Genomic DNA, 22,039 nt, shown 5'->3' with positions numbered 1-22,039 from the left:
AGAGAAATAATTATTTATTTATGTTTACAGGAACATATGTTTAGATAGAATGAAAGTCCCAATCTATTGGCTGAATACAATGGATCTGTTGGGTGGGGTTCATACGACTGAGACTCACAGTTTTCCTTTCCATGGAATAAAAGGCTTTACAATAAAGTCAGCTTTACTGTCAACCTCAGGATGCGTAACTAGCATAAGATCCAATTTAACATGTCTTTGAGGCAAGCCTTAAAATTTGACCAGAGGGAAAGTGCAATATTGAAGGAAAAATGAACTGATTCACAACAAAATTAAACCAAGTGATTCTTTGTAAAGGTTCTAACATTCATTAAATTATTCACTAAATAAACTTTTGTGCAATATAATAAGATTCTCTGTGTTCTGTGGCAGTAGTAAACGTATATCTTGTACTCACCTAAGAATGGAAAATTTATGTTTTAGTCATCTCACACCCAAAGTGAACTAGACTATTGGTTATATTACACCAGCAGTGAATTATTTTTTAAAAAAGTGAACTTTTTAATCAACTTTATTTCATTAGGAAGATCATGTTTAGGATGATATTATCTGTTGCTCTTTAATAAAAGGAAGTATACTCATGCTATTTCAGTGCTACTACCAAAACAATTAAAATGGAGTGAGAAATGAGAAGAAAAGGCTGACATATATGGAGCTACATTTGCATAGATTTTATTTTCTAAGTTTCTTAGAAGAATGAACTAATCACAAGCTTCCTTTTCAGTAAAATGGGGATAATGATATATATCTCACTGAGTTATCATGGGGATTACATGAGATAATATATGTAATGCTAGGCACACACTAATCACTCAATACTTGGTAGCTATTAATAATAAAAGTAACAACATAAAAGTAATGGTGATGTAGATAACATGAATGTATTGAAATAAATTCTATGGGTTTTATTTATGATTAAACATATTTTTCTGGAAATTTCAAAGTATTTTCTTCCATATCGGAGTCTGAGGGAAGACTGTTAGAAATAAAATTATGATTTTGCTTAATAGTAATAAGAGGAATTACTTATAGAGTATTTATTAAATGTCAGGCACTGATACAAACACTTTAAATATATTAATCCATTCAATCTCCCAGAAATCTGTGAGAAAGATTAATTTTTACTTCTATTTACAGATGCAGAAGCTGAGGTACCCAGAGGTTCAGTCATTTGCCCAAGTTCTTATGGGCAATAAAGGGCAGAATCAGGGTTTGCATCCAGGTAGTGTGACTCCAGAGAGATTTCACATTCTTGCTTGCTATCCTAGGTTTCCTCTCTGTAGTCACATGGCTCAGCACTACATAGACAATATTAAATTATTACCATAACTAGGTTTGATGATGATCATCTCTTTATTCTTCCCAATACGTGTTTCAACACCATTTTTTTGCTGCTATAATGAATTTGTTTTTGTGACAAAATTTAGTTCCCCAATCTGGATTAAAATATTAAAACTTCTACCTCACACTTAGTTAAAAATTGTTTGTTTGCTAGATTTGTCTATGAATGTATATACATATACCATACAAACATAAAACATCCTTTGAATAAAAAGTAATGGCTTTAAAGACCAGACAAATATAGACAGCAGGGATTATGGAACCAAAGAGCAATAAATAATATTTAACAGATCTATCTACCTTATGGCAGTTAATGATTCAATAAACACCTTTTTTTAAAAAGAAAACTTTTCTTTGAAGGACAAATTATTGCCTTTGAAGCAAGCTAAACATTTAATAAATTTAAGACAGCTTCACTATTCTTTAGGGAATACTGTATTTCTAAGCATGGCAGGTACCATGTGTGCTGACAGATACTATCAAATGGTATCACAATCCCATTCCACTTAATGGGATGTTATAAACCCAATGGAGTGTTGGGAGAGTACTCAAGCATTCTTCTAAGCATGAATTCCCAAGTTATGCAATGATGCTAATTAGCATCATCCTAAACATATGCTGTTGTTCTCAGTTCCTGTTCATGATTGCTGCTACAATGGTACTGATTCTTGGCATCCTTTAGGAGAAGACACATGAGCCTTATAAATCCCAGGGACTTTTGATGGTATTTACCCCTGGGTTCCACCCCATGCCTAGTGGCAGTGTTTTAGAGGGAAAGGTCACTAACTGAAGAGTCGCAAGGGAAGGATTAACAGGTTTGCCAGTAGCTGGTTTGGGTAAATCACTGTAATTCTCTATGCCTTGGTCTCTTAATGACAATATTAATTTTTACTATTTTATGGTGTGCTACTGGGAAATAGTTTAACATCTGTGAAAATTCTTGAGAAAATAAATATGCTTTATAAACAACAAATATCCAGAAAAGCTGCTGAGGTACAAGATCACAGAGCCATTTTATGTCTTTGGATTGCTACCAGCTAGTCCCATTTCTTAGCTATTCCTCAAATAACATGCAAGCTTCTTGTTTGGGGTCAGAACTACATTTTTTTTTTTTTTTTGGCTTAAGGCTATCAATGTATCAGTTTATTTATCTACTTTTTTGATAGCATACAAGTACCTGCTCCAATCTCCTCTGACTTCATAACATTTCTGTCTTTTCTCTATGATGATCTATCTTTATACCTACGTGTGACTCTACCTGCTTATATTTTAGCTTTCAGGAAAACCTGCTTGTTCTCATCCATTTCAAATCTTCCTCAAGTCAAACCACATGTAAAATATGCTTCTTTTGCTTTTTCTCTGACATGGCATACCTCTTCAGTCTTTCAAAAAACTTAGCCCAAAAATTCCATCTTGTAAAAGAAGTCCTCCCTAATTACCCAGATGCATTTCTAATGCCATATCATTTCACTCTGTCCAATGACATAAAATACACACACACACACATACACACACAAAATACGTATTTCTTATGTAATCATACACAGAGATCTAAACACAATACCCCTTTAACTTCCCTTGCTCCAAATAGACTTGATAAAAGAAAGCTCTAAGTCACAAGCTGTTATGTGAAAGAGCCCAGAAGTAGGAGGAAGGAAGAGAGGGGAGAAAAATATTGGAGAGGGATGTTAAATGAGCTCTTCAATGAGATACATAACACAGGTGAAGAAGCCATGTAATAGCTAAAATCTCTTCGAACTCAATGCTTTGCTTTTTAAATCATCATCTGATCCCCTCTCATCACCAGGGAACAGTCTCTAGCATATATCAATGACACACTCAACATCACCATGATAGCAACATCAACTTATGTGTGTCAGTACCTTATAAGTTACAAAAGTCTTCTTGGATACTATCCCATACGCTGATATTACTATGAGAACAAGATCAACAGGAATACTACCCTATTTGAGCAAAAGACCCAACTACCACATGCACCTATTCACCTGCAAACTGGACTTTTTTCCAACAAATTTTGAAGAGGTATTCATTAATTTTAGGGTATTAGACATCTGGCTAGTTGCAAGTTATGAGTTGTAAGAAGATGATAAAAAAAGGAATCTTATAATAGTACATAAACTTGAGCAACAAGATCATCATTCAGTTACATTCTCAAGAAAACTCACAAAGCTGAGTTTCAGACTGGTGGAAAAGGTAATTTCAAAATTATGCTGGAAAAGACCTAATATGACATAGCTCCAGGCACTAGGAACTAATTAAATTACATATGAAGAGTGACTGAGAATTGCCTAGCCCCTGTTATGAGAGTAAGAAAAAAACAACACTTTAAAAATTTTCTATAAGCCTCAACCCAGCTTTCCATTCCATAAGAATAGATTTCCTGTTCAAAATAAATCATGTTCTCAGTGGAAACTGAATGGTAAGTGGACAAGTAAAATTAGGTGAACATCCAACCCATACAGATACTGATGAAGACATATAATCTTACACCTGTAGAAGTTAACGGTAATTTTTCATTTAAGGGGAAGAAACTAATGTAATAGATATTTTCTCAGAAAATACAATGTGCATGTGCTCAGTCACTCAGTTGTGTCTGACTCTTTGCAACCCCATGGATTATAGCCCACCAGGCTCCTCTGTTTATGGGATTCTCCAGGCAAGAATACTGAAGCGGGTTGCCATTTCCTTCTCTAGGGGATCTTTCCAATGCAGGGATCAAACCCATGTCTCCAGTGTCTCCTGCCTTAGCAGGCAGATTGTTTATCACTGCACTACCTGGGAAGCCCTATAATGCATATAAGATTTATTAAACTTAAAATGTATTAACAGAGACATAGGGAACTCAAGTCAAAGGAGAGTACCCTGATGTTCTTGTTTAAAATTCTCTTGAACTCCTGGAAGCTGACATTTTTTGTTGTAAAATAAAAAATACTATGATTCCAAGATGTTCACGGCACTTCAAATTAAATGCTCATCTGACCCTTTCTTGGGTCATAATTTTATCAGAAGCTCCCTCAGGGTTTGGGGTTCAAATCCATGTTCAATCAATATAGCAAGTTGGTACTTGGACCTTTTTGAACTTTAGTCTTACGGAAGATCCAAGAATGCTTATTTCATTCTTGTGGATTTTTTTGGTTTTGGGCACTTTAAAATAAATATTAGTAATCAGAGTGAAATAGAGAAAATAATAACATGTGGCCATGTTCCCAAGAAAAATGAATCAAATGGAATGAGACAGAAATCATGCATAACCTTAAATACAAAGACAAAAACCCTGGATTTATGTTGAATATGAAAAGCACTGAGTTACAGAATAGTAGGAAAGTACATTATGTGAATAGTGGAAGGAGATATCAGACATTTGGAAACAGACATTTTTCAGAGAATAGATTTCATAAGTATAAGAAATATTTTCTTACATGAAGCATTTTATGGAGAAAGTGTAGAATAAAGATTAAAAGAATGCATGTAAGACTTACAGTTTAGTAATAGAAAGGATGGGTTTTACAAGTCTATTAAAGAATAAAGTAAAAATCAAATAACAAATACAGACCTGGTTGGAGTAGGAGTAGAGGATGGAACTATCTAGCATTACATAATCAATAATACAAACAGAACCTAATGGAGTATTCAAAAATGAATATAACATTTGTGTGAATTTACAGATAGAATTAATCAGAGTTGAAAGGAAAAATAGAGATTCAGCAACATGCAGATGGGCGGTACAGTCATAATAATGGGAGCAACAACACAGGGAGGAGGAGTACAGAGAAAAGAGGTCACCAAATAAAGCAATTTAGCATTAGTGAACATTTAAAAATGACTTTAAATCCAATCATCGTTCAAATTCTGTTCAAGTTCCAGGTCTGTCATCCAGCCCTCCCTTACATTCCTATTGGCTGTCTTTAATTTTCTTCTTCTGTGACAGTTTCTGACACTTTTTATTAAACTTTCCTCATTGTTTTAAAGCTTAACATAGTATCTTCTCAATAATATTGCTCTTTGAAGAGTGGGATCAGGCACTGCACTTATTTGTGTTTTTAAAGGTTCATAATTCTATCAGTAAAGTGGCTATCCAATAGATATTTGTCATATGGATGAGTGGGCCAACCTTCTTTATAGGTAGATAATCTACCTTTATTAAAAGAAGAAACATAATTTATGATATATAAGAACTGAGTACTAGAATCAGAGGGAAAGGGTCACTTCTCTGCAGCTCAAAGCCCTGGACCACTGAGTAAAACAGCCTCAAAGGAAAAATTCAGGTTAAGCAAGCAAGTATGAAGGTAAAGTAAAAGGATAAAAGTTAGAATAAGTTGAAAAATAATGTGGGAGATGAGAGATAACACTTTAAAAAATTAAAGAAATATTGTGAAACCGATATTATCAAGATTTAGTTTTATGGGTAAAAACACTGATAATATACATGATTTATCACTTACTAGTAAGAAGTTCAAGAACAAATAGAATCAATGCAATTTCAAATGGACTTTGTGTTGCTAACTTGAACAACACAAAAATGTCTTGGTAATAATGGTTCCATCTGGGTTCCTTATATAATTTGGGATCAAAACATCAAATAATGTTTGCCTCCTTTTTTTCTGAGGGCAACTTTTAAAGTTAAAATAGTTCACACAAAGAATATATAAAATCTTGAGCTCTTGGAAGTATAATTCCTTAATACATGGGTTTCTAATAGTAACATGAATAGGCTCTTAACTATAACTGCAGCCCCACTGAACATATATAGAGACTTTGGGATGCTTGTTGCTTAGGCCACAATCATGCATTGGATTATAACATTCATTTTTTATCCAGACTAGCTTTAAAAAAAGTTTGCTTTTTTATAGAAATCAGCTTTGAAAAGCATTGTTTGGTGATACAGAGCACTTAGGAAATCTTAAAATTACATGCACCAAGAGGGAAATTAGATCATCTTACCTAAGCAACTGAAATTAAACCTCTAATTTTTTTTTCAAATTTTCAACTGCAATCCATAGTTAATGTTCATTTATCTGGCTTAGAGTTGACAATCTGGATCTGTTTCTCCTGCTTCTGAAAGAACTTGCGTGTAACAATCAGATCAGTGCTTCACCGTTCTGTTTTGTTGTCTAGGTTGGTAACAGATCTAACCACTGAGGGACACATAATGCTGTGCCTCACGTGTAATTAACAGAGATGCACTTTTAGCTCTTGGAGAAACTGTTGCACATTATGTGAACTGTAGTGAACATTTTTAGAAATTGTGAAGACATAAAAAAACAGTAGAAGCTTGTTATTTTTTTAATTGAAGAGCACAGACTATAAATCAATATTCATTTAAAGATGTCTTTCAGAGCACTGAATTCACTCTAATAATTTGAGAACATGAATTTATGACACAAATTCTTTGATCCTAATTATACTGATTGGTTTATCTACAGATATAATGACCCAGGGAAAATGTTGAGAATGTATGAAAAAAAATTCTGTTTTATTTAAATAAAAATTTTAAAATAAAAGTTTTAATGAATTCTAAAGCTTCTAGTGGTGTTACAAGATGAGCATAACATGGAGATCTGTCTTAAACTCAGGTGGCCTAATTCAAGCATCACTTTCTATATACTTTTATTGGATACAGTCCTTAAATCTTGACTACAGCATCATTATCTAAAACATATATGTTAAATCTTTACCTATATTATAGACTTTTGGCAGATGCAACAGAGAGAAGAATGTATAGAAAAAATAATCTTAAGCTTTAAAGTACTGCTATCATTTGGTATCAAAAGACATACTTAGACATGTGATCCCAGACAAGATGGTATAGGCTCACTTTCTTCTGTTCCTCCCCTCCAAATACCCTGGAAATAATTCAAGACATAACCACACACACACACGCACACAAACGCACACACACATACAAAGACTGGAGATGTGGAAATAAAAAGGTAGATTAGTAGAAAGGTTAGCAACCCTCTCTTGATTTGAAGTATGATAGATACCATAGGATTATAAGAATGATAGATACCACAGTGAGTTCCCAGAGGTTTCCTTTTACTCTTACATATCTTAGACCAGGGCCAGGCTGTAAGCCAGAAATACCAATTGGTACATACAAACAAAGAAACAAGTAAACAAATGAGAAAAGCCCACTCTCTTGCCAAAGGACCCTGAAAAGGAGAGTCTAGCAGGGACATGAGAATGAGGGCAGACTCATCTCCAATATATACCCCCAGCTACAATGGTGAGGCCCTTGGTGGCATCTTGGAGCCCAGAGAGACCAACATATTCCCCATCAGGGGTGATGGCCTGATACACAAGAGATGATGACATCAGTGGGTCCCAAGTAGGTGATCCATCCCCTGCCCTACACCTGCCTTTACCAGGTGGCCAGAGAACATACACAAGGGATAACACCTTCTATCCCACAGATCCAGAATCCCACATCCCTACTAGTGACAACAAGCAACTCAGGGAGGACCCTTTCACAGTTTGGAGATGGCGCCAGCAGGGATCAGTCAGGAACTCCCAAGAACCAAGCTGATTAAAATAGCACAGCAAGGGCTCTGAAAACCATACTGCATCTGAAACCACAGCCTACAAAATAGGTCAGTATATGCATACAAAATTTAAACAGGGACACTTACTACTATAAAATATTTTATTTTAAATGTCTATAAAGTCCATGTAAAATCAGTTCAGGATAAAGTGGAATAAAATTCATTATACCAATAACTAGGAATATCACAAAATGGATAAGAAGAAACAATCAACTGATTCCAATATCAAGATCAATCAATTTTTGGTATGATCTGTCAAAGATTTTACAGTATCCACCATAAAATTGCTTCAACAAGAAATTGTAAATTCCCTTGAAACTAATGAAAAATAATCAGAAAATACATAGAAATGGTAAAAAAGAACAAAATGTAAGTCACAGAACAGGAAAAAAAAAATGGAAATAAAATCTGGGACTTCCCTGGTAGTCTAGTGGTTAAGACTCTGTGCTTCCAATGCAGGGAATGTGAGTTAGATTCATGGTCAGGGGACTAAGATCCCACATGTCATGTAGCATGACAAAAAAATAAATAAATAAGGCATTCAAATCTCCCCAAGTGGACTCAGTAGCAGAGCGAATTGAACAGAGGATAGAATAGTGAAATTGAAGACTGAAGAGTAGAATTTACTCAATATGAACAAAAAACACAAAAAAGAAAAGAACAGTGCCACAGGGACTTATAGGACAGTAACAAAGATACTGACATTTCTATCATTGAAGTTCCAGAAGTAGAAGATAAAACGGGCAAAGAAATAAAACAATAAATAAAAATTTATGCCAAAGGATTTCCCAACTTGGCAAAATAGATAAACCTATAGATTCAAGAATTTGCATAAACCGATAAAAAAGAGAAATTCACACCAACACACACCATAACGTTTGAAAATGAAAGGCAGAAAAAGTCTTAAAAACAACTAAGAAAAGTGTCATACTATCTATGCGGCAACACAAATTCAAATAACAGTGGATTTCTCATCTGAAACTTGGGGTCATAAGGAAGTGGCACACATTTCATACTCTGGATGAATGAAGAGTAATAAATACACTCTTTAGATGGAAACAAACAAACAAACAAAAAACACCAACAATCTAGTTTGTCATTAGCAGACATGCCCTAAAGAATGGCTAACTGAAGTTCTCAAACAAACAAACAAAACAAAACAAAAAAACTGATAACAGGAGAAAACTCAGAACTTTAGGGAAAAAAGTTCAATGGAATGGGATACCTGGAGGAAAAGATGACAATCATTCTTTTAGAGAAATTCTTAAACTGTAAGTAAGTAAATGTTAGTAGCTCAGTCATGCCTGACTCTGCGATCCCATGGACTGCAGCCCACCAGGCTCCTCTGTCCATGAGATTTTCCAGGCAGGTATACTGGACTGGGTTGCCATCTCCTTCTCCAGGCGATCTTCCCAACCCAGGGATTGAACCCAGGTCTCCTGCACTGTAGGCGGATTCTTTACCGACTGAGCTACAAGGGAAGCCCTCTTAAATTGTATTTGATAGCTAAAACAAACACTATAACAACACTTAATGGAGTAATTCAACATATGTTAGAGGAAATGATTACTTTTTTCACTTTCACTTTCAGAGGAAATGCTTAATTCAAATATATTTAAAAAGTGGAGAGGCTAAAGGAACATAATTAGAAGTAAAACTTCTCTTCTAAGTAGCAATATGTCAATATTATTAGATTGTGATAAATTACACATTTTTGTAATGTTCAACCACTATGAAAACTATACTACAATTAAATAAATATAGAATCTTCAAGTTCAAGTAACATATAGGAAGACTAAAAAAGAGAAAAGTATCCAGGTATCCCAGAAGGACAGAAAAACAAGACCCAACTATATGTTGCCTAAAAGAGACTCAATTCAACTTTAAGGACACATAGATTCAAGGTGAATGGATGGAAAAAGACATTCCAAATAAGGGAAAACCAAAAGACAGCAGGAGTGCTAACTTACATCAGACAAAATAGACTTTAATTTAACAGAGACAAAGAAGGTCTTTATGTAATCATAAAGAGGTCAACTAATCAAGAGAATATAGCAACTGCATATAGATATAGATATGAATTTCACACTGGAGAACCTAAATATTAAGCAAATACAGGTCTGAAGGGGGAAATAGATGATACAGTAATGCTGGAGACTTTGATACCTCACTCTCAACAATGGATAGATCATCCAGATAGAATATTAAAAAGGAAATATTGGATTTCAACTGTATCTTGGAATAAATGGACTTAGATATGTAGAACATTTCATCCAACGGCAGCAGAAAATATTTTCTCAAGTGTACATGAAACATTTTCTACGATAGAAATAAAATGGTCTCTGTTCGCTAATGATATAATTTTATATAGAGAAAATCCTAAAAACTCCACACCAAAAAGTGCTTAGAACTAATTAATGAATTCAGTAAATTTGTAGAAAAGTAACAAATAATAATTGCTGCATTTCCATACAACAACATACTGTCTGAAAGAAAAATTAAAAAAAAAAAAAAAACAATTCCATTTACAATAACATCAAAAATAAGAAAAAATACTAAGTAATAAATTTAAGGAGATAAAAGATCTGTACAGCTGAGGCTGTAAGACATTGATGAAAGATTTTGAAGAGGCACATATAAATGTAAAAAAAATCCCATGTTGATGAAATTGATGAATTATTATTGTTAAAATGTTCTTGCTACCTAAAGCCATCTATAGATTCAATGCAATCTCTAATAACACACCAATGGAATTTTTCACAGAACAGAAAAAAAAAGTTTTAAAATTTGTATGGAACCACAAAAGATCCTAAAATAGCTAAGCAATCCAAAGGAGGGAAAAATAAAGCTGGAGACATCACACTTCTTCCTGACTTCAAATCATATTGCAAAGCTAAAGTAGCTGAACAGTATGTTACTGGCATAAAAACAGACACATTGACAAATGGAATAGAATTGAGAGCCCCCAAATAAACTTGCATTTACAAGTTAATTAGTATTTGATAAGGCAGTTAAGCGTACTGAGTGGGGAAAGGATAGTCTCTCCAACAAATCGTGTTGGGAAAACTAGATATTCATATGCAAAAAATGAAACTGGATATCTATTTTACACCACTCACAAAAAATTAACTCAAAAGAGCTTAAAGACTCAAATGTAAGATCTGAAATCATTAAAATCCTAGAAGAAAATATATGGAAAAAGCTCTTTGACATTGATCTTGGTAATATTTTTGGAAATCACACCAAAAGAACAAGCAACAAAAGCAAAGCTAAACAAGTGGGAAAACACCAAACTAAAAAGAATCCACACAGAAAAAAAATCAACATAATTAAAAGGCAGAAAACATCTCTATTAAATGGCAGAAAAAATCTGCAAAACATTCATCTGAAAATGGATTAATATCTAAAATATATTATCAACTTACACATAAATAGAAAAAATCAATCTACTTTAAAAATTGACAAAGAACCTGAATAGACATATATTGAAAGAAGACAAACAGGTACATGAAAATGTTGTCAACACTGTTAATCATCAGAGAAATGCAAATCAGAACCACAAGGACATATCATCCCACACTTGTTACAATGGCTACTATCGAAAAGACAAAAGATGTTCAAAAGGAATCACTTGTGCACTATTGATAGGAACATAAATTGGTACAGCCACTATGGAAAACAGTATGGAGGTTCCTCAAAAAAATTAAAAACAGAACTAGTACATGATCCTGCACTCCCACTTCTGCATATATATCTGAAGGAAATTACATTATTACCTCAAAGAGATATTTTCACTCCCATGTTCACTGCAACTTTATTCACAATAGCCAAGATATGGAAACAACCTAAGTATCCATCAAACAATGAATGGGTAAAGAAAACATGATGTATATATTCAATGGTATATTATTCAGACATAAAAAGAAGGAAACATTGCCATTTGCAACAACATGCTTAGACCTTGAGAGCAGTATGCTAAGGGAAATGTCAGAGAAAGACAAATACTATGTGATCATACTTACATATAGAATTCTAAGAAGCTAAACACATAGAAACATAGAGTAGAATGGTGGTTGCCAAGGGTTGGGGAGTAGGGGAAACCAGATGATATTGGTCCAAGGAAGAAACTTTCAGTTATAAGTTGAATAAGTTCTGAGGATTTAACGTACAGCATAATGATTATAGTTAATAGTGCTGTACTATATACTTGGAAGTTGCAAAGAGAGTAAATCTTTAATATTCTCACCATATAGATACAGAAAGGTAATCATGAGCTGATAGATATATTAAGTAAATTGTGTTTATCATTTCACAATATATATATGTATCAAATCATTTAGCATGTGTGTACTCAGTTCTGCCTGACTCCTTGCAATCCCATGGACTGTAGCCCGCTAGGCTCCTCTGTCCATGGAATTTTCTAGGCAAGAAATACTGCAGTGAGTTATCATTTCCTTCTCCAGGGAAATTTCCTGACCCAGGGATTGAACCTACATCTCTTGTGTCTCCTGCATTGGCAGGTGGATTCTTTACTACTTGTGCCACCTAGGAAACCTGACTTAATGACTAAATGATGACAATCAAATCATCATATTTCATGCTTTAAATTGACACCATTTCATTTGTCAATTATATCCCATAAAGCTGGAAAATATTTATATGTTTTAAATTTAATATTGTGGAGATTATTTTAATTTTCATTTTACTGATATATAATTGAAGCTTTCTGTAAATATAGGAATGACATCTTTAAATTTTGCAAAGACCTACTCTATTGACTATTACGAAGCCAATGTTTATAAAATACTATGTATGCTTGAGAAGTATATTCTCCATTTGTTAAAACTTAGATCAATAATCCTATTTCTGTTATTCATATATTTCTTCTTATTTTTTGGTTGTTTAATATACTGAGTAGTAAGAGAGGTGTGTTCAATCATACACTCTAATAGTGAATTCTTCAAGTTCTTTTTTTTCAGATTTGTCATTTTTTCCACTGTGTAACTTGAGGCTATGCATACAAGCATACGTAAAGTTCAGAATTGTTATCTCTTCCTAATTAATTAAAGCTCCTTTCTTTTTCCATCTCAATTTTTCCTTTTTCTTTTATTTTTTTTTAAATAAGAATAAACTAGGCAGCATCATACTCCCTAATATAAAGGTTTATCATAGAGCCACAAGAATCAAGACAGTGTGTTCCTGGCACGCAGATAGACACATAAACCAGTGGCACCTAATGACTTATTACGGAGTTGCTTTCACAATCCAATGGAGAAAAGACAGCCTTTTAAACAAATGGTGCTAGAGTAGCTGGATATCCATAGGGGAAAAACTGAACCTAAACCTAAAATTCATGCCTTATACAAAAATTAAGTCAACATAGAGCACAGGTTTAAATGTAAAATGTAAAACTACACAATTTAGGAAAAACAGATGAAAAAATGGTTGGCTACTAGGGTTAGGTGAAGAATCCTTAGACTGATAAAAAACATGATTCATAAAAGGAAAATTTGATGAATTGGACCTCAACAAAATTAAAAACATTTTCTCTGCAAAAGATCCTGTTAAGAGGATAAAAAGACCAATTGCACACTGAGAGATAATGTTTGTATAAAACATATCTAATCAATTGTACAAAGCATGTATCTTTACATAACCAGAATATGTAAAAAACTCTCAAAAATGAATTTAAAAAATAGTCTAACTAAAAACTGGACAAAAGACATGATCAGACATGCTGCTGAGAAGGATATATAAATGACAATCACATGAATATATGTTCAAGATTATTAACCATTATGGAAATACAAATTGAAACTATAATGCAATATCATTACAGTCTATCAAAATGGCTAAAAAAATAAAAGTTGTAACACCGAACGCCAGCAAATATACAGTAAAACTGGATCATTCCTTCACGTCTGGTGGGAATGAAATAAATGGGTACAGTCACTATAAAAAATAGTTTTGTAGTTTGTTCTAAAAGTAATGATACACTTTCTATCATTTATGAGATGGTTGGATGGCATCATCGACTCAAAGGACAGAAGTATGAGCAAACTCTGGGAGATAGTGAAGGACAGGGAAGCCTGGCGTACTGCAGTTCATGGGGTTGCAAAGAGTCAGACATGACTGAGTGACTGAACAAAAATAACAACACCTTCTATAATATCCTAGCAACTGCAATCTAGAACACTCATCTCAGGGAAATGAAACCTATGTTCATACAAACAACTGTATACAAGTGTCTGTAGTAATTTTATTTGTGTTAGCTAAAAACTGGAAACAATTTAGATATCCTTCAATGGGTAAATGCTTGAACAAACAATGGTACATAAAAAGTAGCAAGCCATTGAGATACACGTTTGAATGGATTTTGACATAATTAAATTGAATGGAAAAGCAATCTCAAAAGTTTATACACTGCATGATGCTACTTGTACAACATTTTTGAAATAACAAAGTAATCAAAATAGAGAACGGATTAGTGGGCTAAGGATTGTGCAGTGGGAGGAGATGTGTGTGATTGTAGAATGGTTGAGTCTCAAGGTAACAAATCTTTATTGTGGTTATGGTTATATGCAGCTACACACATGGTATAATTGTATAGACAAATGCACAAAGGAGTACTTGTATAACTAGTGAAGTCTGAAAAAGTTCTGTGCATTGTATCAATGTCAATTTCCTGATTTTGATATTGTAGTTATATAAGATGTTAACATATGGGAGACTTCATTAAGCGTGTTTGGGAACTCCTTGTACATTCCTTTGCTATTTCCTATGGATTTATAATGCTTTTCCAAAACAGCCATATTTGAAAAAATCTGAAATAATTTTGGTGCTATGCACAACAGTTTCAGTGATGTCAAAATTATTTTTAAATTTGTGTGCATTAAAGAAAAGAAAGTGAAGTCACTCAGTCATGTCCAACTCTTGGCGACACCATGGACTGTAGCCTACCAGACTCCTCCATCTATAAGATTTTCCAGGCAAGAGTTCTGGAGTGGGTTGCCATTTCCTCCTCCAGGGGATCTTCCTAACCCAGGGATCGAACCCAGGGATTGAACCCAGGTCTCCTGCATTGCAGGCAGACGCTTTACTGTCTGAGCCACAAGGAGTAAGGAAAAGAAAGGACATATTCCTAAGCATAAAAGTTGAGAACTAAAGGACGGAGGTACTACTTAATAGCTACAGTAAATAAGAATAGGTAGAAGGGGAAAAATAAATAATTGGTACAGGAATGATATTACAAATATTTAACAACTTTAATTGTTGTGACACTAACCAGTCAGAATAGAATGGGACAAATTTGAATAGATGCCAGCCAGGAACAACCCAGAATTTGGTATCTGTACACAACAGTGGAATATCCATCCTATATTATTTATTTTAGATTAATTTTATTATTTCTTCTAAAAAGATTCATATTCCTAAAATATTGTTTTTTCTTAATACCCTTGAACTGAAATCATGGAAACGGTGCTATATTGTTGGATAAAGCATATCTCAAAGTGTTGCTATAGAAAATAATGACTAGTAATACAAATAATTAACAATTAGTAGAATAAGAATTAATTGCTTCTATTAAGAAATTTTAAATTTCTTCATTTTTTTAAACAAAGACACTCAAAATATCAGTATAGATAGAAAATACTCAATTTAGTTTGTTCATAATACTTAAACATTAGGAGTTCAATATTTGCACATAAATGTATCTTTTTAAAGTTTTAGTACTTGAATAGTAAATAGCTTTAGAGACTGTTTTTATTAAGTCTTCCTAGCGAAAAAATTTCAAGATACTTTACAAATATAATTCTGGCAGTTTTATCAGATTAGAAAACCAAATATTTAAGGGATATATTAATTTGGTCATATTTAATCTAGGATCTCTAATCATCAAAAAATTCAATGAAAAAGTTCAAAGTCCCTATTTAAGGAAAATAAATTATGTTGTCGAGAGACAGAATTTGAACTATGAAAATAAAAATGTCCACATCTGTCTGTCATTTCTATAAAATTCACTTAAGAAATGACCTGAAATTAGTGTTTTCAATTATTTTAGAAAGGCAACTTCCATCTCTTGAAAAAAATCCATCCGTTTAATAACTATTATGAAACAAAGCTTATGTTATCTTTGTTCATGAGTATTTTGGACTTTTTTTTCTAAGCTAGAGTAAGTAATAGTTCAGGCTTTAGTTAAAATAAGCTGAAAAGCAGTTTTCATGTAGGTAAAAGGTTAAGATTATGTAAGTTTTTTTTCCCCCCTATGGAAACATGAGACAACTCAATTCATGGATACAAAATACACAAATGAAGCCATCCCATTCACATAGCTTTAATTCTCTTTGTGAAATTTATAGCCACTTTAACAGAATGGAGACGGTGGTGAGGGGGATGGCCTGTCTACTAACACCAGGCTGGAATTAGCTAGCTGGATAATTTTATCCTACATGGGTTTGTTCTTTTCTACCTCTTCAGAGCACCCTAGAGTAACTAAAGGTTCTCAAGGTAGGCCAACTATTCTGAATTTCTTTGCCCTTGTCTTCCATGAGGCTGATTTGTTGGCTCAGAGCATACTCGAAAGAAAGTGAAGAAGCAATTTAGAGCCTATGGTACAACAAACTCTGTGCTTCTTGTATGTGAAACTAAATTTGTGTGAAATAGATATCCTTTCCATTTTACAGGTCAGAAAAACTAGGCTCCTAGAGATTAAGTATCTACCTAAAAGCCCACAGATTTAGATTTAGAATACAGTTTTCCCTGAAAAATTCTACATAATGTCCTTTCCTGAATACAATAATGTAGTCCTACTGAGTTTAGTCATTTTTCAACTTTAAGGAGAGTCATACTGGGATTGAATTACTTTTGATATTAACACTAACACAGTGATTCACGTGGACTGTATCATCACTGGGATGTTTATGACTGGAAACATCTCAAACACCACAGTGCTAATTCTGAGGGCTAGGGACAATACGATAATGCTTTATGTGCAGTTCAGGCAATCTTACATCCAAATTCTCTAATAGTTAACTGCTATTTGCATATTGTAAAAGACTATATTGGCATGCTAAACAGTACTCCCCCAATACTAATATTAGAATCCAGTGGTAGGTGGTGAGTTTTTTCTGCCATATAGACTGGTGCTAAAACTCCAAAAATGCACAGAGCCATGACAAATACACAGAACACAATTACTTCAGTATTTGCAACTGTACTGTGAGAGAAGGAAATATGTTCTTATGTTTAGTAGTTATGTTATTCTTCAAACAAAAAAGCAAAATGATTACTTTAGTTTCAATAGAATAAGTGGCTGTTTAGTAAGTATTTGTACTGAGTCATCCATGATGGCTTTTCTCCCCTTGATACTAACAAGAAAACATTTGCTAGTGCTTCTCTCATTCAAGAATAATTTAAATCAGTGTCCCATCTCTGTTTTACTCAGCTTCCTCTTTATAGTTGACTAAAGAATTACTTTCAGGCATCTATATAAACAGAACTGAAGAAGCATATATTTACAGATGCAACCCATATCTACATACACATCCATCATATGAACATTTATAAACTATGTAGACATATACAACATGGGATTCAACTTTGTGAGATTAAATATAAATTATAATGATAATGAAGAATTTATGGTATGCAACCCAGTAAGATCTAAATTATATAATCTAAAAATTATTGCAATAAAATTTCTCCTTCTAGGTAGGATGAAGTTAGCAGGTTATAACCCAAGAGAACACACAGAAAATCTAGATTAAATGTAAAAAATAAGCAGTACAAAGGAATCAGAGAAATGCTGAAATAAAAGATCTAAAACGGTCTAAGAATCTGAAGAAGAAAGAACCCTGGAGAGGTAAGGAAAGAATGTGTAGTTCATTTTTGTTGATTGGGCTGTAAGAAGAATCCAGCCTTGGCCTGGGAAGAAGGCCACCACTGGGAGTGACAGAAATGGGCAGGCTGTTGCAGAATCTTGAGGGAGTGACAGGCTCCAACAATGCCAATCATCCCATGATGACATCTGTCAAATTCAGAAGATGCAAGGTTTAAAATAAGCTAAAACCCCTGAAAGGCACCACAGATTTTTGGTGGTTTTGCAGTGTCAAGAAGAAAATAAATAAATAAATAAATGTTGGTGTTCAAGTGCTACCCAGGGGCAGGCTCCACATGGACCCACTAGACCAGGGTTGATCCTCTGGACCAAGTCCAGCCTGCTCCTATATTTTGTATGGTCCAAGAGGTAAGTAAACAGTTTATACACTATTAGCACCCAACTAAAATAAATAAATTTATTAAAAAAAATCAAAAGAAGAATAATATTTTAATTGGTAAAAGTATATAAATCTCAAGTTTCTGTGTACCTGAGCTATGTTTATTGAAATAAATCCATGCTCTTTATTTATATATCGATTTTGGCTACTTTTCTAAAACAATGAGTAGTTGCAAAGAGAATGGTTAACCAAAGCCTAAAATATTTACTAGCTGACCCTCTATAGAAAATATTTGCTGACCTACAATAGGCTGCTGAAACTCTGGGTGGGCAAACACCGTAAGAAAAAAGCAAACTAGAGGTAGACTGGGTCTCACCAAAGCTCAGTCTAACCTCATATTGACCCAGTTCTGATCAGATTAAGGTAATTAGCATCCATTCTATATCCCTAGTAGAAGGATAAATCTTTGCCAGTGAAACATATTATCATCTTAAGCCTCTACATTTTTTACACATATATTATACATGTTTCAGCATTCAGCAAATTACTAATATTTTTTATCTGAGTTGACTTGTGAAACATATAAAGAACCCTGTGTTAACTAGTAGACTCAATAGCAATGCATTAATACTCAATATTTTAAACAATTTTAACCTAAATAATTTAAAGAAATGAAAAAAAAAGTAAAACAGAAGCAATACTATGACCAAAAGGTACTTTTCTTGCTAAGAAAACTTAAGATATATGTCTGGAACAATAGCATTTTATCTAGATATTAGTTTCCATTGTAAAATACTCCAATAATATATGAAATAAAGTCTGTGGATTACTTATTTTGAACAAAATGAAAAACAGTAATTAACCAGTTATAAAATCATTATGAGCTATAAGACTCTATTCTATGACTCATTTCTTAATGGCAAATGGATTCAGAGATACTGGTATATTTTAGGCATCTACTATCCTGAGAAGACAGACGAGTATGGATATAGGAGAAACTGATAATATTGAAATGTTATAGTTATTCGAAATGTTAAACTCACATCTCTCCTGGGATTTCAAGACTTAACTTTAATCACCTTTTCTAATGGAAAGAACAACTCAAAGAATAACAAGAGAGCTGAGAAGTTCAACATGTTAAAGAACTGCAAAAACACTGAATTCATTTTAATTATTATATATTAAGGCTTTCTATCTGTGGCATAAATAAATTGTAACTCCTAGACATAGCAGATCAGGTCATTTTAATTTATAACCAATCATAATTTGCAACACATGTCTTAAGGGTATCAATGAAATGTAACCTAATTGTGCTCAAAATCTCATGTCACAAAATAATTGTAAAAGATTCACATACATATAGATATACTTGTATACAGAAGGCACACAGATATAGCCATGAATACAAAAGTAAAGTGATAAAAATTAGAGACTAATGCATTCAAATACATACGAGTAAATTATATACTGATTTTTTAATTTAACTCAGTCGTATAACCAACTTGTGAATAGTTACCATATAACCTAAGAATGAACAATAGCATCTTGATATTATCTGAGACAGAATTATGTCAAAATTAAAGGATTTTTAGAATTACAGACTTCGCAAAAAGTTGACTCTCTAAAAGCTTTTTAAAAAGTGTAAATATTCCTCATCACTTTCCTCACTTTTAAGAGCTCTTCAATGATGAGATGTCTCTGAACAAGGCTCCGATAATTTGATCAGATAATAGCTGTGAATGTGTTCAAATAATGAATCTTCAGGAGTATATGATATTTATCATTTTAGACAAATTTTAAGTACTCTTTCAACATTAAACACAATGGTACAAAACTTAGAAGTATCGTCAGTAACAGATTTCATCTATATAATATACTATACAAGAACAAGGTTTCCATTCATCTAATCACCAAGATTACTTTTAAAAATCCTTCACATAGATGAAAACTGTTGATTTTCAAGCAAGTTAATGCCATTACATTGGTAAATGTAAAATACTAAAGATAACTCAGCACATTCATGCAATTAATTGTATTTAAATGCTTGGTTGAAAGAAAGAATATTCACATGTATCTTTAAATCATGGATTTATTCCTTAATAACTATTAGAATGTTATGCCTCACAACACAAAAATAAAGTATTACTTATAGTTTCACAGTACTTTTCTCTATACACCATATTCAATTCCAATGAAAAGATCAGAGTACTCAGAGAGACATAATGCAAACAAAAACTCCCTAGTAGGTGGTGGAAAGTAAGGCCAGGAGTCAAACAGAACCCACAGAGATGACAGAGCTGTGATATCCAGCACAGTCACCTTGGAGAGGAAAAAGAAAACCACATGGCACTGCTGAAATGCCGAGGTAATTCTCTCTCCTATCTGAGCACTAAATATTACAGCTTTAAAATTGTCTCAATCAGAATGCAGTTTCTTTAGACAAGACCCTCTTTTAAGAAACAGACACATTCTTGAAGTGCAACACCAAAACACTATACAAACTTAAATAACTTACCATTTTCTTTGCACTCTTCTGGAGGTTTAGCCTTTTTCGCAAGTCGTGGATCCAGCCATGATGTTGTCTTTGTGTTATGGCTGAAAAGAAAAGAGATCACTCTGAACAGACACATACTGAAAGGAATCAAGTTTATTCCTTAAGAGGAAACAAAACAAAACAGGGTTAGACCAACAAAATTGCAATCGATACACTTAATTTGCTTACTGGTTCTAAGTAGCCCTGAAGGAGGTGTAAGAGTAATTGTGCAAGGCAGCTGTAAATTTGGCAACCTCAGCTCCCTGTCCTCAAAGCAGCTATTTTTATTAAAATCAACTAGAATGTTGCCAAGTTAACCTCATTGAAAATGCAGAACTCATCCAGAGCAAAAGGAATTTATTACAAATACAGGATTCTCCAGTTGGAAGAGCACAGGCTGCAGGCTCTGATACTATTTCCTGAGTTTTGCAAAAGAATTATTTTCATCTTAAATCTGCCCTTTTCATAAACAGTTGGTTTGTTACTCTTTTAACTATAGAGTTGGCAGAGGGAGTACAAAAGTGATGCAAATTAGAGCATGTTCTTGGAATTCCTACATTTTCTCAAAAAGTGATTAATAGCAATTTCATTAACCCACATTTAGCTATCTTCCATCTAAATACTTTCAATCCAGCTAGGGGGTAAAATGCTTGTATTCTAGCATTTCTGAATGGAATTTCTGGAACTAATAATTTTTAATGACAATTTTGTTTTAAAAAAATGATCTCTGGGAAGTATCGCCAAAAATTTAAAAAGCAAAGGAGAGATGTTTTTAGAACAGTGTCTTTAAAAGAGGTTCTGGAATGACCTGCACTGGAATCATCTGGTGAATTTAATGCATCTTCTGGATCCTCATAGAACTACCAAATCAGAATCTTTGAGGTGAGGCTGCAAAATCTCCATCTTTGGCTAGCACTCCAGGTGACTCTTATACATGCTGTATTTGAGAACTACATTATGAATGAACTACATTATGGTTATGAATGGCTCATAACCATACAGTGGAGCTACATTATGGTTATGAATGGCTTCTAACTATACAGTGGAGCTAAACTATTTGCCGTGAATAGCTATCTCAAGTTATCTCATCTGTCAATGGACAAAATACCAAGGACGTGACATCTGTGAGGACTTAAAAAGAATGATCAAAGTCACAGATGTAGAAAAGTGAGGTTTGTATAGAGAAGAGTTAGAATGCAATATGAAAGGGAAAAGTAGAAAATAGGTTAGAAATATAAATTAAAGCCACATAACAGAGGTCTTTGAATACAGTTGTAAGGAAGTCAAAATTACAATTATGATGTCAATTCACATGTATTGTCTCTTTCTTCAATGAGATTTAATTATATTTTATCATATTACAGTGT

The 22,039-nt window shown here is 33.5% G+C and overlaps 1 protein-coding gene across 4 annotated transcripts in view; it reads right to left on the bottom strand.

Annotated features, from left to right (window-relative positions):
• MAGI2 (membrane associated guanylate kinase, WW and PDZ domain containing 2) overlaps positions 1-22,039 on the bottom strand; it is a 1,446,920-nt gene that overhangs the window by 472,089 nt on the left and 952,792 nt on the right. For all 4 annotated transcript variants that reach the window (XR_014067178.1, XM_081535656.1, XM_081535657.1 and 1 more), the window contains exon 6: positions 20,655-20,734. Coding sequence is in view for 3 of the 4 variants with exons in the window: in XM_081535656.1 (XP_081391782.1) it covers positions 20,655-20,734 (80 nt within the window). In the remaining variant the exon portion in view is untranslated. The remainder of the gene's footprint in view (positions 1-20,654; positions 20,735-22,039) is intronic.

This window comes from Giraffa tippelskirchi, chromosome 10, assembly GCF_054371585.1.
Source record: "Giraffa tippelskirchi isolate mGirTip1 chromosome 10, T2T-mGirTip1v1.2.pri, whole genome shotgun sequence".
NCBI classification, from domain to species: Eukaryota; Metazoa; Chordata; class Mammalia; order Artiodactyla; family Giraffidae; genus Giraffa; species Giraffa tippelskirchi.
Note: the sequence above shows the minus strand (reverse complement) of the source record. Positions and strands in the feature narration are given on the sequence as shown.